The 24551-nt window shown below is 41.3% G+C and overlaps 1 protein-coding gene across 12 annotated transcripts in view; it reads right to left on the minus strand.

Moving 5' to 3' along the window:
- Positions 1-564: 564 nt before the first annotated feature.
- The window catches only part of TTC3 (tetratricopeptide repeat domain 3), a 58619-nt gene continuing 34632 nt past the window's right edge, over positions 565-24551 (minus strand). For 6 of the 12 annotated variants that reach the window (XM_085587151.1, XM_085587135.1, XM_085587176.1 and 3 more), the window contains 25 exons: positions 21368-21494; positions 19317-19439; positions 19081-19182; positions 18624-18716; positions 18193-18257; positions 17474-17610; positions 15600-15914; positions 14400-14663; positions 14139-14185; positions 13177-13233; positions 12093-12169; positions 11828-11980; positions 10796-11645; positions 9474-9539; positions 8864-9013; positions 8014-8153; positions 7303-7371; positions 6932-7028; positions 6503-6603; positions 5903-5996; positions 5180-5278; positions 3357-3769; positions 2758-2878; positions 2450-2665; positions 565-2258 (listed from right to left, as the gene is read on the minus strand). In XM_085587151.1, coding sequence (XP_085443277.1) covers positions 1998-2258; positions 2450-2665; positions 2758-2878; positions 3357-3769; positions 5180-5278; positions 5903-5996; positions 6503-6603; positions 6932-7028; positions 7303-7371; positions 8014-8153; positions 8864-9013; positions 9474-9539; positions 10796-11645; positions 11828-11980; positions 12093-12169; positions 13177-13233; positions 14139-14185; positions 14400-14663; positions 15600-15914; positions 17474-17610; positions 18193-18257; positions 18624-18716; positions 19081-19182; positions 19317-19439; positions 21368-21494 — 4237 coding nt within the window. In that variant the 3' untranslated portion in view covers positions 565-1997. The remainder of the gene's footprint in view (positions 2259-2449; positions 2666-2757; positions 2879-3356; positions 3770-5179; positions 5279-5902; positions 5997-6502; positions 6604-6931; positions 7029-7302; positions 7372-8013; positions 8154-8863; positions 9014-9473; positions 9540-10795; positions 11646-11827; positions 11981-12092; positions 12170-13176; positions 13234-14138; positions 14186-14399; positions 14664-15599; positions 15915-17473; positions 17611-18192; positions 18258-18623; positions 18717-19080; positions 19183-19316; positions 19440-21367; positions 21495-24551) is intronic. The other 6 variants (XM_085587162.1, XM_085587156.1, XR_014957201.1 and 3 more) reach the window with 6 other exon arrangements.

Consider the following 24551-nt stretch of genomic DNA (forward strand, 5'->3'; position numbering starts at 1 on the left):
AATGTGTGTGTGAGTGTACAGCTTAAAGGAAAAGTAATTCAGTAAGAAATAACCTTCCCAACACAAACAGCTGGTGGATTTTCATGTTGTTTTCATGGAACAGCCACAACTTATGGATTTGCCATTAATTTTCCATGCGGGGTAGAGGCAGGCTCAGTCTGTATTATGGAAATTGGAAGTGTAAAGATGAGCACCTAAAAAGGCACAATGAAGAAAACTAAGGAAAATAATTTCCTTTGGTTTCTCCAGCAGCACTGCCAAGCAGGATAATATAATTCCAGTTTGGGCCCTGGTGTTTCAGCAAGAAAAAGCTGAAATTTTCATTTCAATGTCTGGGAAAGGGGCAGGAAAATACTATTTTCTGAAATGTACTATTTAGTGAAATTTACTTTTCCCTGAGACCAGGGATGGTACAGGGGGATTTGGGGAAGAGCTGCAGCCCCCCAAAACTACTGGAAGCTGAAAAGGATTTCAGTGCTGGAATTTTTAGGCCTTAATTCTACAGCAGAGTAGTTACTCACTCCTAACCCAGAGTGAGCAGAAAAACTACACAAAAACAACGTGTTTGGCTGTAGCAGTAATTTTATTTTTTATTCAGGTGGTAATTAATACACTTATTAATGAGAGAAGAATTTTAAACTTCAGGAGATGTAGCAGGGTGGGGAACAAGTGATTCCTGGAATTAGCCAAGGGTTCCTAATCCATGTGCCGCTCCCTGGATTCAGACAGCAGAATATTTGAGTTTCATTTTATGATTCTCAGGCTCTGGTCCTCACCTTTTGGCTGTGTGAGACAAATTTGTCTGTGTTGAAGGTGCTCTGTCCACTTCAGACTTGGAAAACAGTGGAAGGAAATTCCTTGGGCTGTTGGAATTCTGTCCCTCCTGCTACTGGTGACCATTCCTGCACAAAATACAGAGGAAGTGTGGCTTAAAAATCCTTCTAAAAATCCTTTTAAAAAATCCTCCCCTTTTAAACAGACCCGCTCTTCAACAAGGGGGAAATTCAAATTTCAACCTTATTTTGAGATTAAAGAATTAATCCATATGAATAATTTAAAATTCTTACTTCGAAATGTGACTAAAAGTCATTATTTAAAGAATTTGAGTTCTCAGCTGTGGATTTATGCACAGAGATGAGCTGCCAAGACCAGACCAGGCTTGAATCCTGGATTGTTTATGCCAGAGGAAGGGAATGTCTTGATTTCCAAAAGTAGGGTCACCTACTTGCTTGATCTTGGAATAAATCTGAGGGAAAAGCCCCCTCCTCAAAGGAATTATGCACTGGCCCTTCCGGTAAAAGAATTTGGTACTTTCAATGTTCCTTAGCTAAAAATCCATCAGTTTTGTGTGCTGCCAGCCCTGAACTCCACAGCTTTAGGCAGGAACCAGGAGAAATCCTGGATCTGGGAGTCAAATCCCAAGGTTTGTTCCCATGGCCAATAAACCCAGGGCTCTGTCCTGTCCCCCAGCACCGGGGTTGTGCTGCAGCCCCTTTTCATCTTGAATTCTGAAGTGTGGGAGGAAAGCAGGAGTCAAAGAGGCTCAGCTGTACTTGTTCCAGGCAGGAAGCTCAGGGAAGTCCTCGGGAAGCAGAGCGTGGACACGGCAGAGGGGGCAGGTGCTGGAATGCTGCTTCAGCCACATTCGGATGCACTGTGGGGACAGAAGAGGGTGACAGGCAAAACTGGGGAACAGAGCCCAGCTGGAGGCTGAAAATTATTGCCACTAATGGGGAAGCTCTTCAACAAGTTCTACACCCCTGTTCTCCTGCTCTAACCAAATTTATTCTGCGAGGACAAATCAGCATTTAAATGAAAAAGGTAAAGGGAGAAAAGGAGCTATTCCAATACAATCCTGGCTTTTTTACTTCATGAATTTCTACAATCAGGAGGCAAATATGGAGTTTTCAGGGATAACCCATTCCGTGAGTGTGCTGCCAGAAATGCCAACCCCAAATTCATTCTCTGAAGAATCACCTGAAATTCACTCTGATGAATCATTTTACTTTAAAAATACCTAAAGCTTTCTGGCAGGCTGGCTGTGGGTAAAATTTGGGGGGCAAAGGCTGGAAAAGGAAATGGTGCCCTGTTATTTCATCACTGAAGGGCAAGGGGAGGGTAAAGGGGTTGTTTTTGAGGTGGAGATGAGGAACAAGAGCAGAACTCACTTCTTTGTGGAAGTGATGGCCACACTCGAGCTCACAGCAGTCCGTGCTCAGCTCATCGTGACAGATGGCACAGGGATCCTTACTGCAGGCCTGCCAGGAAAGGAACACCCAGTTATTTAAAAATCAGCAACTAACCAGCACATTCTACTCCATTAACAAGGTCACTAACCTTAACCAAATCTACTGAAGCTTTTGTACGCAAAATAAACGAGGCAATTATTTTTTTTTTCCCTCCAGGATTATTTTGTGTCTTGTACAAAGCACCGGAACAGAAAACTTACAGCACTGTCCTGCTTTGTCCATTTGGCTTTAGGTGCAGCTCCAGCATTTCCCCAGGGCTGCAGGTTTGGCTGAGAGGGGTTTTTACTGGAGGAGGTTTTGGGGCCGGGCGCTGCCTGGGCAGATCCAGGGGCGATTCCTTCCGTGGGCACTTCCCTGCCCCGTGCTGGGGGAGCAGAGCCCAGGGACTGCAGGGCTCTGCCTGCTGGAGGTGCTGCCTGCACAGGGATCAGAAAGGAACTGTGTTCTTGGGGCTGTGCTGCTCCATTTCCCAGGGGAGGAAGAAGAGGAGCAGCTGCAGCCCCAGTACCTTGTGCTGCTGCTCCAGGATGAGCTCCGTGGCCTGGCTGAGGATCTCATCCGGGCTCAGGGTGGCCACGCTGGTCCTGTTTCTCCTCTGCACCTCCCTGATGGAGGCAACAAGGTCTGAGCTGCAGGGACAGGAAAGGCAGGGTCAGGGCTGGCCCTGGAGAGCACTGCAGGCTCCCTGTTGGATCCCAGCAGGACCACAGGAACCAGCTTTTCCCATGAACTGGAGCCTGCTCCCAGTGACTCTCCAGGATGAAACTCCTGAACCATCACCAGAATCATGGAAGGGGTTGGGCTGGGAGAGACCTGAAAGCTCATCTCAGTCCAGCCCCTGCCATGGCAGGGACACCTTCCACTGTCCCAGGCTGGGATCCAGGGGCAGCCCCAGCTGCTCTGGGAATTCTATCCCCTGCCCACCCTGCCAGGGAACAATTCCCAATTCCCAAAATCCCATTCAACCCTGCCCTCCAGCAGTTTAAACCCATTCCTCTTTGTCCTGTTCCTCCATCCCTGTCAGCAGAACGAAATCAATTCCTTCATCCCTTTCTTTCACCCCTGGCTGTTCAGACCTTGTTTCACAGCACTCCTTCAATCCAGTACCTGCTGTAATTTGGAAATATACTCTGGAGCTGGGCAAGAATATTTTCATTTCTGTTTGAAAGCTTTTTGTTGTTTGGAGTTCCAGAAGGCCTCGGCTGCAGAGCTGAGGGATCTTGGTGGGTCAGGTTGGGCTGGACATGCTGGGAGTTATTTCCAGAAATGCCTGATGGGCAGGATGGTGAGATTTTATTGGAATGCGACCCCTCTGGAGCTCTGGAATGTGTTTTGCCAGCTGCAGAAGAAGCCTCAGAGGTGGCAGGTGCAGGCTTAGCTCCGGTCTGTGCTTGGAGTGGAGGCTGGGCTGGTGCTTTTCCATCAGAACTGGAAAATGCAGGAAGGGCACTGGGATGTGCAGGTGCCAAGGAATAGGTGATAATGGCAGGGTCATACATGGAAGGTCTGCCTGGCATTGTCTAGGAAACAAACACATTTCACAGGAAACAGTGATTAAAACAGATTCAGCATTTGCAGTGGGAATTGTGACAGGATCTCAAAGGTGGCATCAGTTTATCTGAAAAACTCCCTTACATCAGGGCAGTTGTCTGCCCTCATGGTTATTTCTCTTCTAAAAGATCACTCTGGTCTTAATGCAGAAAAAAATCAATTCCAAGTGCAGAACAAGAGGCACAAAAGCTGCTCTTTCCCAATAAATAGGTGGTGATAAAGTTATCTCCATATTCTGTGTCAATAAATAGAAAGGACAGACCTAAAAATAAGTGGGAACTTAGGCAGGAGAACAGGAGTGGAACTTGCAAAAGCCCAGAAAAAGTGTCAGTATTAGACCAGAGCCCTGAATCTAAACTACACCCAGACCCAAAAAAATAAAAACCAAAAATACAAACTAAGATTTTCAACAGAGAAAAAAAAAAACCTTAAAAAGGACCAATGAGAGGGGTCAGAAGAAACTGCTCTGATTGCAGCGAAGCATTGGTGGAGCTGTTGGGCCATGAGGAAATATCTGTGACAGGATTTCTGGGGCTGTTCTCATTCCCACAAATGGCTCTGTCCTTCCTGGCACACCTGGCTGGCAGCTGAGCTTGGTGTTTGCAGTCAGTGACACACGGTGCTGCAGGAATTCCTTTGGGAAAGTTTCCCCATGGAAAGGGTGCTCAGGCCCTGGCAGGGGCTGCCCAGGGAGCTTTGCAGTGCCCATCCCTGCAGGTGTCCCCTGGAGGTGGCACTGAGTGCTCTGGGCTGGGGACAAGGTGGGCATGGGGCCCAGCTGGGACTCCCTGGGCTGGGAGGGCTTTGCCAGCCCCAGGGATCCTGGGATTGGGATAATGGAGCTTATCCCAATGATTTTGGGGCTGTTCAACCTGGAGAAGGTTCCAGAGAAGCCCTTCCCGTGCCTAAAGAAGCTCCAGGAGAACTGGAGACAGGCTTGGAGCAAGGGATGGAGTGACAGGACACAGGGAATGGCCTTGAGCTGAAGGAGGGCAGGGGTGGATGGGATGTTGGGCAGGAATTGTTCCCTGGGAGGGTGGGGATGCCCCTGGATCCCTGGCAGTGCCAAGGCCAGGTTGGACACAGGTTTGGAGCAGCCTGGGACAGTGGAAGGTGTCAGGGCTGGAACTGGATGATCTTTAGGGTCCCTTCCAACCCAAACCATCCTGAAATTCCAGGATTTTGGTGCTAGAGGAACAAAACTCTCAGTGAGTCACTTCCAGCTTTAAAGAGCTCGAGCCTCTCACAGGAGCTGGGAATGTGCTGCTCCCCCAGCTCCATCTCCATCCCCTCGGTGCTCTCCTGGCACCTCCCACCACTGCTGCCACCCCAAGGGACGTGCCAGGGACTGGAGCTGCTGGGGGAGGTGGGATACTCACAACGAGCCCCTGAGGCCAAGGAAAATCCACAATTTCCACTTTGCTCAGGCAGTTCCTGGCTCCATTCTTCACCAGCTCGATTTTCTCCTCATACTCAGCCTGCAGAAGCAAAACCAACATCAGCACCCTCCTCACCAGCACCAACCTGAGCTCCCTCCTCGCTCAAATCCCATTTTATACACTGAGCTGCTCACAGAGCTCCCTGGTTTTTTCTTTCTTTTTTTTCTTTCCTTTTTTTTGGTTTGGTTTTGGTTTCGTTTTTTGGGTTTTGTTTGTTTTTGTTGCTTTTTTTTTTTTTACGAAATCCCACAAATTCCAAAAGGACACCAACAAAAAGAACAGACCTGTTGATGTGGTGTCGTGGTTTCGAATAGGAGGAAATCTAGGGAAGATTAAATCTTAAATCTTGAAACGAAATTAATTAAAATTAAATTACGTCTTAAAATTTGTAAAATCTCAAATTAACGAACCAAAACCACAACATGTGAGGACCCAATTTTGAAGCAAGTGCATAAAGGGCAGATTTTTGCTTTTTAGAAAGTGAATATATCCACTAGAAATTACCAGCCTGGACTCCAAACTTTCTTTTGTAATTAAAAAAGTTCCCCTCAGCATTTGGAGGACAAGCTGCTGGTATTTTAATAAACAGTTAAATACCATGTTATTCATGCTGTCATTTCCAAAGTTCAACTGAGAAACTGGTGGAGAGAAATGAAGTCTTACCTCAACTTTTTCCAGCTGTTTCTTGACATTTGAAATAAATAATTCCCAGGAATCAATCTGGGACTTCAACACAGGAGCTGCTGAAGCTGAGCTGCTGGAAAATTGAGTGTTTACAGTTAAACTCCAACATTCCCATTATTTTTAAGACCAGTGGTGTTGGCCCAACAACAATTAACCCCAGTTAAAGTTTTCAAGGGATTTCAGGTTAAAATCAGTTCAACTGCAGCCCTTTTCCAGGGACACCGAGCAGGAATAACTGGAATTATTATTATCCGTATAATCTGATTTTCCCAGCTCGGAAAGACACAAGGATAAGGACGAGACTCAATTTCCAGCTGAATTTTGTTTGGGGCAATATTATTTGCCTTAATCTCTGTGCACTTTTATATTATTCTTATCATTATTTCTATTATTATTTATTGGTCATTATTATATTTCATATAAATACTATATGTAAGTACATAAAATAAAAACTATATTCAATATAACTACATAAAATAAAGCTTATAGTCAATATAATTGTAGACTATAGAATAAATATTCTATAGTAAATAATTAACAAGCAGGAGTAGTGGAATTCCTGGTGGGAGCTCCCAGTACCTGCTCCGTGCCCTCAGCATCCTGAGATTTCCTTCTGCCTTGGCAATGGTGCCTTTGAGCTTCCAGATTTCAGTTTCCTTCCAGGTTTGGAGCACTGAAATCTGTGACAAAAAAGAACAAAAAACAAACCACCAACAACAAAATTTAAAAGCCAAACAAAACAACACCACCACCCCAAACAAACAAACAACAGTTAAAAAAAATCAAGAAAAAAAAAGGGATAAAACCTTAACCCAGGTTTTAATAAGAATTGAAACAAGAGTTTGAGGATTAAAAGTGCACACACTGTTCCTACAGTGAGGATTTGTCAAGTGGAATTTCCATCCTTGGCACTTCCAATATTTAATCAATATCTTTGATATCATTTCCCCACCTCCCATCAGCACAACCCCAGCTCTAACAAAAGGTTTTTAAGGATTTTTTTGGTACCTCTGCTTCAACAGCTCTTTTCTCACACTCCTGGCTGTTCACTTTGCTCTTTTTTATCAGCTCTTCCAATTTGCTTTTATCATTAGCAAATTTATTACTGTGAAAGAAAAAGAAAGGAAATATTTGAGTGACGTTCACAGCAGAGCAGTATTTAAAATTTATGCCATTTTAGAGGTTTTTTTACAGCTATTCAGTGTCATGGAATCAAGGGAAATGTATGAGAGTATGATTTTCTTTATTCTAAATATTAGTATTTAACTCATGGCAAATAAAAGCAAATTTATGGGTTAAAGTGCTTATGTTCCCCTAAGCCTTTACCCGGAGTGAAGCAGAAAAAATGTAAATATTGCTGAAAGGGAAGTGAGTTTTACCTGGTCTCCAGAAATGTATTTAAATACGTATTATATTGCTTTTCCTTGTCATCAATGGTCTTCAAATACCTACAGGAATGAAACATTTATTAAGTATATTTATTAGCAAATATGGAACATGTTCCTCTATAGCCACCAGGACAATCTGTAGGTTTTAGGTCCTGTTTAATCCCTGAGGAATTGTGGAATTTCCAGCCCTTGAAGTGTCCAAGGTCAGGTTGGAGCAAGCTGGGACAGTGGGAGGAGTGGAAATAAATGGTCTTTAAGGTCCATCCCAACCCAAATTGCTCAGGGATTATATTCTAAATACATTTAAATTTATTGCTAATAAAGCAGTGATTAAGACAAAACCAGGCTGATGATTTTTTCAGGAGATTTGGCCCCAGCTCCTTAAGACTAAAGATAAAACAAAGGCATTCAAGGACCAAAGTCTGTGCTCTATAAACTGAGAGAGGACATTAAAATACAGCAGGAATTGTCAAATCTGATTAGGAGAATTACTGCTAAATCAGTTATCTCAAAGCTATTTTAGATGTTTACCTGTAATTTGCCAAAAAAAATCAAAACAATCAAGTGGCCATGTCCATATTTCACCTTTACACTGGGAGAAAATACCTGGCTGGTTTCACAGCCAAGGGTTAAATTTCCTTAAAGAGTTCTGAAGTCTTTAGACTGTCAGAATGAGGGGTGTAAATCTGTTTACAACTGTACCTCTCATTGGTGTCTGAGTGTTTTTTAATTGTGCCCCTCAGTGCTTTTAAATTCTCTCGATTTTCTTTCTTCTCCTGCTGCCATTTCTTCATTTGTGTTTCTGAGTCCTGGTGGAACCAATCCAGCTCGTTCTGGGACACCTGAAGGCAGAAAAGGAAACTTCATTTCTGAGAATTGTGAAAATTTATTCAGATCAATTGATTTTATTTTAAATAAATTTTTATTGTGAAAATTTATTCAGGTAAAAGTTGGAGCAGACTGAGGATATTTGACTCTTACTTACAACACTCCTAGAGTAACTCAACCAAAACCAACAATAACTATGACTATTACTTTACCAATAAATATAAATTAACAAGTTATATACCAAAAAATACCTTTTAAGGGTTTTAAGCCAATACCTGATATCCTTTAGATAAAACATAGCAACAATAAACAAGCAGAAGTAACACACAATCTAACACACCTCAGTAAAACAGTTCATATTAGAAGTATACTAAACACAAAACCAAACATCACTGTGATTTGCTCACACATTTTAACCACACAATTCAGATTTACTAACACCCATAGATAATCTCACAAGGATTAGAATAGTATATATATCTATCTATATATATAGATAGATATATATGTATCTATTAGAATATTATATATATATATATATATAAATAAATAAAATAAATTCGTAATTATGCTACAAATCCCAAATCAGGGATCCATCAGGGAATGCTGGAATGGCTGGGGTGGGAAGGACACCTCCAACCATCTCAAGGAGCTGCTCCAAGCTCCTGGGACACCTCAGAGCTCCCAGGGATTCCAGAACCTCTGAGCAGGGGAGAAGCTTTACCTCCATCTCCTCAAGACTTTTTTTCAGCAGCTCTTCCAAAGCAGCAACTTCCTCCAAGCTCCTGCTCTGTGACTGCTCAAATTTCTCCTCTGCTTCTCTGAGTTGTTCTTGCAACACCTGGTGCTCCTTTTCCACACGGAGAATATCCCCCTGGAAATTCATCAGTTACAAAAACCAGTTGGATTTATGCCTGTTTCCAGTTCAAAGGTGGCATTTTCTCACTTTTATCTCCTAGTACAGACATAAACCTGCCTTTAACACCACTCTGAACTGCCTCTGTGCCCAAAAGGAATATTCCAATCCAGGTTTTGAGTGAGGAAATACCTCCTAAACATTCAACATCTGAATAACTTAGAATAAAACAATCAGAGCAATATCAAATACCAGAGTGAAGGTCAAAGAGCAATATCAAATATCAGAGTGAAGGTCAAAAATAATTTTCTTGTGGGGCCAAGAACATCACAGAACACAAAAACAGCCAAACAACCCAAAATACAAAATATCTGTTAAAACCTGTTGTTTTCAGAGAACTTTCATTTCATTATTTAGTTTTTGGGCATTCCTTTAGCCTCCCTCATGAGAAATGTAAATCAGGATGCAGGGAACTTACCTGTTGATTTTCAAATGGATGAAAAGGCAAAGTATTGGTTTCCCTATGAGCAACTTCCTGATTTACCTAGAAAACAAACAAACAAACAAAAAAATTAGAATTTGATTTAAAATATTCTCAGTTCATAGATGAACTGCTCTGGTTTGGAGCTTTTATACCTCACTGAAAGTTTTACAAATCCAACCCTAATCCAGGCCTATAAATGATGTGAGAAAACATTGTGGAGTTGTTTCTGAAAGGGATTTTTTTTTCTTTTTCTTTTCCTGGTTTCATTGACCATGAGCAACTCCAGGGAGTCCTGTGAGTCTTTAAATAAAGCCATGCTCTAAATATCTGAAAAATGAAGATTTGCAGGAAGTGTCTCACCCTCCTGTCAGGGAGTGGCAGTGAGTGAGGTCCCCCCTAAGCCTCCCCTTCTCCACAAATCCTCCAATGTTGTGGAAGTGAAAATAAATCCCTGAACTCATCACAGAAGGAAAAAAAACAACAACACGGAATGACTTTGCTTCATTTCTAAAGTGAAGCTGAAACTTTTGTGCAGCAATTCCCTCTGTGATACCCAGGAAAAAAAGAGCTGCAAAAACTTCAGGCACAAGAAGATTCAGCGAGCAGCTCTGAAGAATTACAAATGAGAAATGGGTGATCACAGCGAGTGGCAGCAATTTAAAGTTCTCAGGCACCTTGAGTAGTTTGGGTTGGAAGGGATCTTAAAACTCATCCAGTGCCACCCCTGCCATGTGGAAAAGTTTAATTTTAGTTCATTAACTGGGCCTGGAATCTGTAAATCTGGGATGAAAACACAGTGATGGAAGAACTCTATACCAGGGATAGAACACAGAGTTTTAGTAGGAGTCTCCTAGAGGGAGAAAGGAGATGCAAACCTGGAATTAGGCATGGAAGGGACCTCAAAGCCCACCCAGTGCCACCCCTGCCATGGCAGGGACACCTCCCACTGTCCCAGGCTGCTCCAGCCCCAGTGTCCAACCTGGCCTTGGGCACTGCCAGGGATCCAGGGGCAGCCACAGCTGCTCTGGGAATTCCATCCCAGCCCCTCTTTACCATCACAGGGAACAATTCCTTCCTAATATCCAAAACAAGCCTTTCTTCTCTCAGTGTGAAGCCATTCCCTGTGTGCTGTCCCTCCATCCCTGGAAATTGTCTCTCTCCAGCTTTCCTGGGGCTCGCCCTGAGCTCAGCCCAAAGCTTCTCCTGTGCAGGTGAACAATCCCAGCTGTGCCAGCCTTTCCTGCCAGCAGAGCTGCTCCATCCCTCTGCTCATCCTGGTGGCCATAAAATCTCTCCAGCATTGTTCCCTTCCTTACCTGAACAGCCACCATCCTCGTGTGAGGATTGCTCTTCATCCCAGCTTTATTACTCCTTGCTTTTTTCTTTTCAACACATTTATCTTCCTCAGCTTGACCCGAACCATTTGGAAAAGCTGAATCCTTTTTATCCGAATTCCCCAACTGGCCCTGAAGGTCTTTGTGCTCCTGGATTTCACCTGGCACAAATCCCTCAGGGCCGTATTTCCTATGTGGAATTGCCGATTCCACATTTTTCTGAGGAGCTGCAGGATGAGCATAAATAAACCCGGCCTGTGCCAGGGGCAATATTCCATATTGATAACCCCAGGAGCTCTGAGGCAAAAACACAGCCGGGCCCGCGGGCTCGAAGCCCTCCAGCAAAACACCCGAAAATGGAGCCTCGTTTTCCATGGAATCAACACCTTGATTTTCCAGAGGATTCCCAGGAGAGCAGGAGGCGGGGAAGGAGCAGGACAAATATTGTGGGGTGTGATAATCTGCTAAATCAGGAGGTGCTGCTGAAGGGGCATCCACAGGGTACGAGAGAGGCTTGAACTCCTGGGCGTAGGGATTCAAAGTCAGCTTGCTGTGGGAAGAATTCCTCTGGAATTCCCCAGATGGATTTTCCTTTTTATTATTGCCAGGCTCGTTTCTGCTTGGATTTCCTTCAAAAAGCACCGAGTGTTTCTTCAGCCCAATCAGATTATCCTTCATGATGAAACGAAGGGATTTCAGCAGGAAGGGCTCCAGGCCTCCTGCATCTTCCACCACCTTCCGAGTTTCCTCAGGGAAATTTTCATATTCCCCAACCAGTAATTTATTATTAATTTCCAGAGGGCCATGTTCATCCAAGATTTGAGAGAAATAACTAGGAAAAAACCAAAACAACAAATTGTTATAATTGAGTAAAGTTTTTAAATCCATTCATTTAATCCATTCCTTCACAGACACACTACACACACCAGGATTCCAATGCATCCAAAAAATTATTAAAATTACGAAGTAAAATTCAATCCCCCGAAGCTGCCGAGCACAGAAATTTATACTCACTCATATAAATTCTCAGAGATTGGATCTGGATTATTATTATTATTCATTTGATAATTGTTACTATTTGAATTATTATAGCGAGCTTCGAATTCCTCAAGTTGCTCCTGGAGATGTTCTGGGATTGCAAAGGGTTCATTTGGAAAATCTCTGTACCTTAAAAATCAGAAAAAAAAAAAAAATCAAAATAAGCCAACCCTGGTGTTTTTAAAGGATTCTTCTCCAGCAATTTGGAGTTTGGGCAATAAAAGCAGAATCAAGTACTCACAGATTATTTTCTTCTATAAATATCTTATCTTCTTCTCGTGGTGCTGTACTAGCTCCACTGGATAATACTAAAATAGACTAATTAAAAAGAGATTTCTTTTAGTTTTTACCTCACAAAAGGTCATGTAAAATAATCCACTGCAAAGACCAGGAATAACTTACTTACACTGAATTTTGTTCTTTACATTCATCATGTTCATTATGAACTGGAAAATTTCCAGGTAAAATTATCAGTGCTAAGCCACAGCAAGAAAATACTTAATTAAAGTTATTAATTCCTTCTTCAGAACTTATTTGGAAAAAAGAAATTGGGATATTCAGCCCCAAATCCCTATTTATTTTACCAATTTCATCAAAATGTAATTAAACATTCTTTTAAATTTGAGGCTGTAACAGATTTACCACAAGCAGGAGTTATCCCTAATTCCACATGTGACTCTGGTTATTATTGCCTACACCGTAATAGACATTTTAGTTGTCTTTATTTTTATTATCTAATAATTTAGAAATACACAAATAAATGCACTTAAATCAGAAAAATAAATCCTAAGGGAAAAAAAATGAAGTTTACTCTTGAAATTCTAGAAAAATTATAAAAGTATGAGGGCATGAGGTTTCCAATAAAGCAAAATCCTCTAAAAGGCAGCAGAAAATTCTGGCAGAATAACAACCCAATCAAATCTATAAAATAATGAATAATTAATAACATTCCAGAGCATGAAATGGAATTTTTGCACTGAATTCCCATCTTCCCACATGAAAAATCAAAATCACAAGAACAATTCAGAATTAAGCCAGTGGAAGGTGCCTCCAGTCAGAGCCAAAGTGAGTCATAAATAAATTTAAAAATCACTTTTCTACTGATAAATTTTAACAAAACTGCATCATTTAAGTCTTAACAGCTTAATTTTACTTCAGGAAAAGCTGCTTCAGTAAAGAGTCTACTCAAGGTATTCATAAATTCAGCTCCCATTCATCAGAATGCCAGAAATGCTAAAAAATTCCCAGTTTTTAGGTGGATTTTTAGTAGTAAATAAGGTTATTTGCTTGGCAATAGCTGCTTTAGCAGCTCTAAAGTTACTGACCTTTGAATCTTTCAAATTCTTCTTCCTGTTTTTGTTTTTAACTTTGATTTCATTATTCTGAAAATAAAATGAAGGCAGAGCATTGGCAAATGTTGCTTCAGTTTTCCAAGAAAGACAAAGATGAAGGAACTGAAATTTGAATTAATTCTTTAGCAGGATTTGGGTTACACAAGAACAGAATAATCACAGGTTATTTTAGGCTGTAACACTGAAATCAAAGGAGTTTTCTTGTGCTGGTTTTCATCTCATTCTTGGATTTTCCCAGTTCATGAAATGCAAAAGAAAAAAAATTCTGCATTTCATTAAAAATCTGAATTTTATTAATCTGTACATTAAAAATTCTGCATTTCATCAATGTATTGATTTTTAACATCTGCACTTCATTAACATGTACATTAAAAATTCTGCATTTTATTAACATGTACATTGAAAATTCTTCATTAGTGTACACTTAAAATTCTGCATTTATTAACATGTACATTAAAGTCTGCATTTTACTAATATGTACATTAAAAATTCTGCATTTTATTGATGTGTACATTAAAAATTCTTCATTTTATTAATGTGCACATTACAAATTCTGCATTTCACTAAGATGTGCATTAATTGGAAGCTTTATTCTGAATCAAAAGTAAATTTGGTTTTTAAAGGTAAATTTCACTGCAGACAAGAACGTCAAACGAGGGTGCCTCAAACACAGAATTAACTGAAATTCAAAATCTATTTCTGCCAATTGGGATGGATTTTAATGATTGCACCAATCAAAAAGTGATTCAGAATGAGGCACACTTGAAAAATTATTATTAAATAATTCAAAAATCAAATAATTTAAGAAAAGGGAGCTAAAACAAGAGATTAAAACTCCAGTAAGTCTGGAGGACAAGGCTGCAAAATATTTCCTTTTCTGAAAAAGCAAAAAGTTCTTTTTGAGCTGAGGGCAAAGAGAAATGAAGTTCACTTACTGGTAAATTCTCATTTCCCTGCTTCTTTAATATAATAGTTGGATCATCTGTCGAAAGGATAGAAGTCATGGTGATTGATGGAAATAACAATATTTTCATTAATTTACAATTTAACTGTGAAATCACAAGAATTCCAGAACTAACCCTTTAGCCAACACCACCAAAGCAGCTCCAAAACCGCAGCTGCAGAACTTTAATGTTAAAACCTGCATAATAAAAATGAATTTTTATTGGAAAAGTTTGATCCCATTGCCTACTCACCCATTTTATCAAAGAAATCATCTAAAGCTTGATGGAGGTGTGGGAAATAGTCTCTGTTTTCTTCTAAAAGCCATATAAAACAACGGGATTTCTCTAGGGGAGGGGTGAGGAAATAATCACAAATTTCTTGCTTTTCACCATCAGCTGCCACGTAATCAAATTTACTGCCATATTTGTGGTTCCACAGTGGGGTTAAAATAGAATAGTCAAGCTCTTGCAGAACTTGGCCATATTGAAGGAGAAAGTTTTCTGTAGCTGTCAGACCTGAAAAAGATGGGAAAAAAAATCCCAATATTTCATTCCAGCTTCAGATTGTTAGTGCTTAAAAGGTGATATTCCTCTTCAAAGGGCAAGAGTTTGGTCTAGAAATTCCATGTACAGATGATGTGAGAGCTTTTGTGCCTTGGAAATGCAAACAAAAAATGAGGAATGGTATTGATAAAAATTCTACTGCCAGCAATTAGTATTTGCATAATAATAATAAGATTTGGATCAGAGAATAGGGGAAGGGGAAGGGGAAGGGGAAGGGGAAGGGGGGAGAGGAGAGGAGAGGAGAGGAGAGGAGAGGAGAGGAGAGGAGAGGAGAGGAGAGGAGAGGAGAGGAGAGGAGAGGAGAGGAGAGGAGAGGAGAGGAGAGGAGAGGAGAGGAGAGGAGAGGAGAGGAGAGGAGAGGAGAGGAGAGGAGAGGAGAGGAGAGGAGAGGAGAGGAGAGGAGAGGAGAGGAGAGGAGAGGAGAGGAGAGGAGAGGAGAGGAGAGGAGAGGAGAGGAGAGGAGAGGAGAGGAGAGGAGAGGAGAGGAGAGGAGAGGAGAGGAGAGGAGAGGAGAGAAGAGAAGAGAAGAGAAGAGAAGAGAAGAGAAGAGAAGAGAAGAGAAGAGGAGAAAAGGCTAAGAATTCTATGAATCCTTGGAAGGATATGGATGTGATAAAGCAAAACCCCAAACCCCAAAATTCCACTTTTTTCCCATTATAAGCCCAACAGCAAACTGCAGAGCACCAACATGAAATTATTTCCAAGTTGAATGGCAAAACCCCACCATTCTTTACACTCCCAAACCACGTCATTGCTCCAAATACCAGCATTTACCACCCGAGCTGTGCTCCCCTCTGGAAACCAGGGATAGGACGAAGAGGAGAAGTGTGACCTGGCTGCTTCAAAGGAGGCAAAAAGAGAATTTTCCGTGCTGCTCACAGGACCCACCCAGGTTGTCCAGGTGCTGCAGCCACTTGTGCACTTTGGGATCCACCTCTCCCAGCTGGCTCAGCACGTGCAGGAAGGCCCGGCTCCGCACCCGGCATTTCTGCTGGCTCAGGGAGCTGAGCAGCTGCTCCAGCACCTCCTGGGGAGTGCTGCTCATTTGGCAATGGAAGATGAAATCCTCCTCTCTGATCACACCCCAGGCCAGCAGCTCCTTTAATAATTTGGCAGAGTCGGGGACAGCAGCTTTGATCTGCTCGGAATTGCGCTGGATGTGCTGCAGGACCAAGTCCCCAGCGTACAAATCCTGGCCAGAACCTGGAAAATTCAAAATATGCCAACTTAAAAAAGCACAGAATCAGCAAGATTTCATCATCCCTACCACCATTCCAACCTAAAAAGCAACTTTCAAAAGCTTAAAAAACTTTTCAAAGCTTAAAAAAACTTCACAAAGCTTCAAAAACTTAAACCAATTTATAAAGCACAGATAATTTGGGTTAAGTGGTGTTTCTAATTGTTTTACGCTGAAATTTACAGGGTTTAAAGAATTCTTTTCTTCCATACATCCTGAGCATTAGGAATCAGCAAGATTTCATTGTCCTTACCACAATTCCAACCTAAAAAGCAACTTTCAAAAGCTTAAAAAACTTTTTCAAAGCCTAAAAAACTTCACAAAGCTTAAAAAACTTAAACCAACTTACAAAGCACAGATAATTTGGGTTAAGTGGTGTTTCTAATTGTTCATTTTACACTGAATTTACAGGGTTTAAAGAATTATTTTCTTCCATACCACCTGAGCACTAGGAATTTGATCCAAAGTTGGTTTAAATTTTTATTTAAGGAAACAATCACCTTGCCCAGATTTTTAGGATGAGGTCACAATGACCTGCATTGGTTCCAAGGATCACAATTAAAGATGAGCCAGAGAAAAGGAGAGAGCAAAGATTTAAAACAAACAGGAAAAAATGAAATTATAATAATAAATGACTTTACAAATCCACAGGGAAGCCAAAATATCCCAAATTTTTCAGGATAAGCCATTGAACAGGGATCAGGCACCCAGAGAACACCAAACATGGGATTAAAAAGATACACCCGGAGTATTTAACAGGGAATCCTAGGAAATTATAAATTAATTATATCCCAAGTTGATAATACAGACAAAAAAATAAAATTTCCAACATTCCCCCTTTTCCTTTGCCCCGAGAAGCTGCAGGGGAAGTTCCCAGCTCTGGAATGTGGAGCAGCCAACATCCAGCAAGGAAAAGTTGAAGCTTTAAATGCCTACAAAGCCACAGTATTTTTATTTTCCCCAATCATCTGAAATGTACTTTTCAAGTCACTGCAGGTAGGAGATCAGCCTGTCTTTATTTGAGATATTTTCTTCTCTAAGTGTCCCAAGGTGCTTTTCCTGAAATCCCTTTTCAGTGGGTTCACTCAGCATTGGAGCCTCTTCCCTCTCCAGGCTGATTCTGCAGGAACCAGCCAAGGAAAAAAAAAAAATCAAGATTTTCAACAAGGAATAAACTGCGTGACATCCCCCAGCAGTTTGGACAATAAAAACAGAAGCTAAATAAAATTTGTCTAAAGTAAAAATGCAGATTTTCCGCAGTGTTGCTGCTCAGTGTTAGGACTCTGCTGTGACTGACCTGGGCTTTTTCAGAACGCTGATTCCACTGCCCTGTGCTAACTCAGAATCCCAAAATCCCAGGAGAACTGAGGCAGGAAAAGCCCTCGGAGATCACCAAACCCAACCTCTGTCCCCACCTTGTCCCAGCCCAGAGCTCCGAGTGCCGCCTCCTTCCTTGGGATGGGGACCCCAAACCTCCCATTCCGATTTCCATGGAGAAATCCAAGAATTCCCCATTCCCACCTACCCCTGTGCTGGCTGAACTGGCCTTGGGCACTTCCCTCCTGCTTTTCCTCAGCTTTTTTCCTGGCACAATTCCGAGCCTCTTCTCGCGCTCGTTTTCGTCGCTCTTTTTTTTCCTCCTTCATTTTTATCTTCCTAAGACTGCAAAAAGCAATTCAAACGTTAATTGAGGTGAAAATATCACACTGCAAAGTACAAATGGAATAAAAGTGGTCCTCGTTTAGAAGCAGAGACCACAAAACTTCGTGAAAATATTGATTTCCTCAAGATGTAACAACTTTTACTCCCATTAAAGATGTCTAAATGAGAATTGGTTTCATTATTCTTATTCTTAATTTATGACTCAGCATTTAAAACCAAATATTAACATTTTATTCCTTTCCTTTTTAAAAATCTGTTTTGTTTGTCCTCTCAGCTTAATTCCTCATTATTTAAAGCTTACTTGACCAAAAAATTGCAAACTCAGTTATGTCAAATGTCTGGGTAGCAGTGACTAGAGCAGCAGCATAAAATACATTTTTATTTACACTTTCTAAGCATTCACTCAAAATAAATTCTGTGGAACAATTTAAATGCTTTTACCATTAGATTATAATGGATTTTACCAGATTTTTTTGGTTTTTCAGGCCAAAGGGCAAGGATAACTTCCCAAAATATTTGTAAAAAGGCATTAAAATCTCTCCTGCTTTGCTCTCAAATCGATTCAAACAGGACAAATCTTACCTTGAACATTTCTGTTTTATACAGGCCTTTGGTGGTTCCTTGAGTTTTGGGATTTTTTGTTCAAACTACCAAAATAAGGGATAGGACAGGAATTAAATCTGGGTTATGACACAAGAAACCCCACAATCATTTCTGCTTCTCTCAGGTCAGTATTGCCCTGGGGAGGATTCATAATCTGGGCAGAATTTTCCATCTCCCCGTGCCTCTGGGGAGTTATTCCTGAAGGATTATTGAATTCATGGAATTCCATTCCCATCCATGACAAGGTGACCAACACCACAAGGCAATTCCTGCTCCACTAGAACAGGAAATTCATATTCCTAAATAATTCTGTGAAGGCAGCACCATTTTTTTCTTGCTGTTACATTCCCACTTAATTTTATCCCCCCTAATATTCTAATTCAATTCATATAAAATATGACTATACTTACTTCACATTTTACCAGCCCAGTAGAACTGAAAATAACTATTTTTGAAATAAGGCCTTTACAATCAGGAGTAAAACAAATTTCCTTAAGGAAATCCTGCAGGAGAAAAGGACACACACAACAAAGGCATTTAAATCCACACACCATTTACATCCCTGTACAAATTAATTCCTCAATTTGAGGTGACCAAAGCAATTAAAGGAAGCACAATCCCAAATTCTTCCTGGATGCTGACTTGGGAAGGGCTGAAAATCAAAAATCATCGAAAAATCTGGGGCATTTTTTATTCTTTTATTCCCTCCTCCAACTTCACGCCTAAGAGTCAACTTCCAGAATCATTTTAGGAGTTCCAGATTTCCCTTCATTTTAACCTGGCTGCTGAATTTTGTGGAATTCCCTTAAATATCTCAATGCTATGATCTCAAAAAAACTAAAAATTCCAGTCTGGCAAAGGCCTCACCTTATCATTTTTATCACTGTAGCTTGCTGTTTTCAGCTTTTTCCAGCAGCTGATGTGGAATTCCACTCTGCACTGCTGACAGCAAATAACACGTATAAAACCCTAAAAATGGCAAAAATAGAACATTAAAAAAAAAAAAAAAACAAAAAGCAGTATTTAGCTTAGCATATTATATAAAAAGGGGGAGAAAATACATCAAATTTTACTTCTCAAACCTTTCTCCACTGAAACTTTACCTTAAAATCTGGGTCTGTAAAATATATTTGGATTTTGGAGAAGCCATGGCACTGCTGATATCGACAAACAGCATCTGGCTCTGGGGGGAATCTACATTCTTCAATATAATTCTTTAAAGCCATCTGGAAAACACAGAATTATCAGGGACAAAGTGCACAGAACCAGGAAAAAATTCAACTTCTATTCACAAACTCCTGCAGTGAAACACATCCCTCTAGGCAAAGCAGTGACTAATCCCAAAAATACAACTCTTCTAGGAAAGCCAGGTAAGATTGGCCTTTTATGGCCAAAATATTCCAGGGATTGCTTGAAGCTGAGAGCTCACAGCTTCATACATCCAGAAAAATGCAAATTTGTCTTGAGCCAGTGTCCCACATGCTGCCCCATTCCAATGGTTTTTATCATTGTCCAAATGATAAAATAGAATATGGGGCAAAAATTGATTACCAAAGATTACCAAAATTACCAAAGATTTTTGGTAATTTCTGAAGATTCTGGAGTCTCACCCGGCACCTGGGCTAAGGATCAAGCTCAGAGCTGGCCCTGGGGAACCAGGGAGGTCTCCCAGGATCATTTCTGAGGGAAAAACATCAGAGTGGCTTCATGTGAAATCAGGGCAGGGCTGGAACTGATGCCTCAGGTTTGAGCTTTTCTATATTTCACATTCTGTGCTGCTTTAGTGTGTGGGTCTGGGCTTCACATGATGGGATGCTGAGCTCTGTGCACAGAGCAGAGACAAAACAATTCCTGCTCCAGCTGGGCACCAAGGACAAATGATCCAAACCTCAGCCCAGGAGCACAAACAGCGTGGGCTGGAGAGAGAAAAACAAGCAGGGTGGGACTGATGGGCTGGAGCTGGAATGGGACAATGAACTCCAAGGTGCCAATGGAGCAGAACTGATCCCAGGGAGAGCCCCGGGAGTGCTCGTGCATTTTGGGACCATTTTGGGTCATTTGGGTGCAGCCCTGGCTGGGCTCTGGTGCTGCCCAAGGTGGATCCATGGAGGAGATCCTTGAATAAATCCCTGATTTAATCTCTGCTCCAGCTCAGCCTTCTCAAGGCATCCCAGATCAATAAAACACCACCAAGAACAGAGCCCTGATAAAGCCTGGCAGATATCTGCATTATCCCAGGTCCCAGACCATGGATGGATGGATCCAGCTTGTCTCTGAGAAATCCCGAGGGTGATTTTTGGCAGGAAAAAGCCCAGGAATGTTCTTTCTACCACAAACTCTGCAGGTCTGGGGAGTTTGGCCAAGTGAAAAACCTTCCAAATTTTGCTGTGTCAAAAATGCCTCTGTGCAGAGCAGCTCCTGGTGACAGATTTTTCCAAAGAGGGAATTGTACCACATAAATCCCAATGTTTTATCCAGGGACTACATGGTCAGTCTCCTAGTTTGGATTTAAATTTTCAACTTCCTGTTTCTGCCAGCTCAGATTTTTAAGTGGTTCTCCTCAGAATTGCGTGCTCACACCTGAAAGTTTGGGAGTGTGCAAGGAAGGGAATCAAACATCATCCCAAAATCCCTGGGACTGGAAAAGAGTTCCAAAATCTAACCTGTGACACATCCCCACCTTGTCACTGAGTGCCACACTCGGGCCCTGTCTGGACAATTGTGATAAATGATAAATGGAAAAAAAAAAAAAGAAAAAGAAAAAAATATATAAATAAAAATGACAAATGGAAAAATGATAACTGGAAAATGATAAATGGGAAAATTATAAAAATAATAAACAAATAATGATGAACAAAAACTGATGGAAAATGACAAATGGAAAATTATTTTACCTGGTGAGCTCAAACAAAGCTTGCTCTCCAAACCCACTGGGCCTGTGTAAACTGCACAGTTCCCATTGTGGAAAAAGGAGAACTGGAATTTACCCAACTGGAATTCCAGGCTCAGGGTCCTGCCAGCTCAGCCAGGCCACCTGGAGGTGTCAGAGCCTGAGCAAGTCCTGCCCTGCTGCTCCCCATCCTTCCTTCAGCCCCCATCTCCCTTGGCAGGGAGGAGCAGGACAATTTCCTGCTCTTTTATTTTGAAACATTACCTGTAAATTCTCTATTCGTGTCTCCTCAATGACCTCAGTTGTTCCTGGCCAGGTTAAAACTCCAGGGACAATGTTGAAATCCATCACCAGCTTTGCCCTCAGGAACTGGTCGAGGGCAAGAGCAAACCTGGATTTTGGAAGAGATAAATCACACTCGGATCTCCTGGGAGCAGCTTCCCAAAATTCCAGCACCCAGGAGCAACCAGTGGTGACTGACAGGATGGGGATGAGACCTGGCTCATTAAATGCTGGGTTAGGTTTTTTGTTTTGTTTTGTTTTGTTTTTGATAAGGTTGGGATTGATGTGTTTGAGATGGAATTTTGGATTTAGATGTTTATTATTTTTATTGATATTAGAGTTTTCCAAGTTGTGAGTTCTATAGCATTTCACTAATAAGTTACAAAACGGATAATTATTTTTTTTTTCTGTGAGGTTTTTTAGGGTTAAATTATCAAATTAAGAAATGACGCAAATTATTTTAACTTAATGAGTAATTATTCATGTCCTGTAATGTGGATGGTTTTTGTCTAATTATATAACACTACTTAAACTTCTGAAGGAGGAGAAGAAGAAAAAGGAGAAGGTGAAGAAGGAGGAGAAGGTGAAGAAGGTGAAGAATGTAAAGAAGATGAAGGACTAGCTTCTGCTTTAAAACTTTTATCTTTTTCTATATATATTTCTATCTTCTAAAACTTTAAACTCTAAATTTTCTACCTTGTGACATCACACACTTCTAATTAAACTACACACTCGTCATTTTACTGTTACTAATTAATTTTGGAAGTCTTCTCTATGGCTTTAGGTTAAATGCAGTGTTCTCTTAAAGGTCTGTGTCTTTCAGCACAGGAAGTTTAAAGTTCTCAGCATCCAGGGCTCCAACATTTAAATTTCCTGGGTTTTTTTGAGGTAGAAAATTTTAAAAAACTTGATAGAAGGTTTGTATGGATTTGTATGTAAACTCTGAGATAAGAAATGCTGACTCAGAAATGCTAGGGAACAGGACAGACATTGTCAAGAGAGAAATGGAATTAGAAATAAGTTTTAAAAGGTGTTTTTTGGAGAAACAGAACTATGAAAAAGATATTGGAGTCAGATTTACGAGGGGTGATTTTAGATGATTGTTTTTTAGTTGGCTTCTGATTGTGAATGATAACATCTGTATTGTCTCAGCCTTCACATGAGACTGAAAACGGAGTAGAAGTTTTTGAAACACCTCTCAGCTGCCCCATCTCTGGGTCAGGAAAAGGCTCAATCTGACAGCCAGAGCTGTTGCCACCCGTGCAGGGACATTTTTGGGGTCAAGACTGCCAGGGAGATGAGCCACAGGACTGGGATGCAGATCCCAGGAAGGAGGAATTCCCTCTGAGCATCCACCAGCCCTGAGCAGGTGCTTTGAGGGGAGAAGGTTCAGTACCAAAACACCTTTTTTTGGCATTTTTTGAAGGTTCAGTACCAAAACTCCTTTTTTTGGCATTTTTTGAAGGTTCAGTACCAAAATTCCTTTTTTTGGCATCTTTTTGACATGGCAGGGGGGAGCAGGGAGGTGGGGGCTGTTCCTGAGGAATGGCAGAGCCCCAGCTCCAGCTGGAGCCAACAAAGCCAGGCCCAGCTGTGCTTTCCTCAAGGAAATTAGGGATAAAAGGAAAAACATCCTGCACAAAAACCTCCTTTTTCTTCCCTGTGAGGAGCAGGGGGAAAAAACTCCCCAAATGCCCATCCCTGAGAGGGGAGAAGAGTCAGGAATGAGGGAGTGAATTCCAGCCTGGGATAAAGGAGAGGAGGAAAAAGGTGATTTTAGTTGTTTTGTTCCCCGCTCTCCAATTCTGTTTGAATGGACAGCAAGTTATTTTTCCTCACCGTTGAGTGTTTCCTGTGAGTCATTAATTAGGAAATGCTCTCCCAGCCTGGAGCTTTTCCATGGAATTTCTCCCCTCTCCCCCAGAGCAGCTGGATCACAGCTGGATCAGGAGCTCCCAGCCAGCCCAGCACGAGCCTTTAGTGGGGATGTTGCTCCCCCAGGGACATCCCAAAAATCCCCCCACTTGTACTTCCCACTGGGAATTCCAGGAGGGAGAAACTCCAGCAGGAAGCCCTGGATGGGTGGCAGCAGCTGCAGCTTTTTGCTCCCAGTTTTTCCTTGTCCTGCCCCTGCATCCCAGGCTCTCCCTGTCCCCCTGGGATGTGCCCAGGAACACATTTTTTATCCCTGCTCCAGGGAATTTGTGACTCACTGCAGCCTTATCTCACCCCAAGGCCACTCTCCAGCTCCCCAGGGATGAGATAAAGGCAGATTTCTTTAGGATGCATTTTTCCCCCAGAACAAAGAGGGTTTGTTCTGTTCCTCTGAGCCCTCCCCCACTGCAGGGCTGAGATCCCCGAATCCCAAATATTCCCTCAAATCTGCTCCCATCAGCAGCTCCCATCAGCTCCTCAGCAGGAACCAATTTCCACTCGGATTAAATCCAGTGGATTAAATTCACTGGATTAAATAAATTGTATTAAACCCATTGGATTAAACTCATTGGATTAAATCCACTGGATTAAACCCATCGGATTAAATAAATTGCATTAAACCCACTGGATTAAATAAATTGCATTAAACCCACTGGATTAAACTCATTTTATTAAACCCTCTTTATTAAATCCACTGGATTAAACCATTGTGTTAAATACATTATATTAAACCCATTGGATTAAATCCATTGTATTAAACCCCATTGGATTAAATCCATTCCATTAAACCCACTGGATTAAATAAATGGTATTAAACCCACTGGCTTAAACTCATTTAACCCACTGGATTAAACCCATTTAATTAAATAAATTGTATTACTGGATTATATCCACTGGATTAAACCCATTGGATTAAATAAATTGGATTAAACCTACTGGATTATATCCACTGGATTAAACCCATTGGATTAAATAAATTGGATTAAACCTACTGGATTATATCCACTGGATTAAACCCATTGGATTAAATTCATTGTATTGAACCCACTGGATTAAACTAATTTTATTAAATCCATTGTATCAAACCCATTTTATTAAATCCACTGGATTAAACCCACTGGGTTAAATCCACTCGATGGATGAATTTAATGATTAACACAGAATAATTAAAGCCCCACCACGCACAGTTCCTCAAATAAAAAGGTTTTTTTCCCAACAAACCCTAAAATTT

This window comes from Lonchura striata, chromosome 1 (genome assembly GCF_050655825.1).
Source record: "Lonchura striata isolate lonStrDom1 chromosome 1, ASM5065582v1, whole genome shotgun sequence".
Taxonomy (NCBI): Eukaryota; Metazoa; Chordata; class Aves; order Passeriformes; family Estrildidae; genus Lonchura; species Lonchura striata.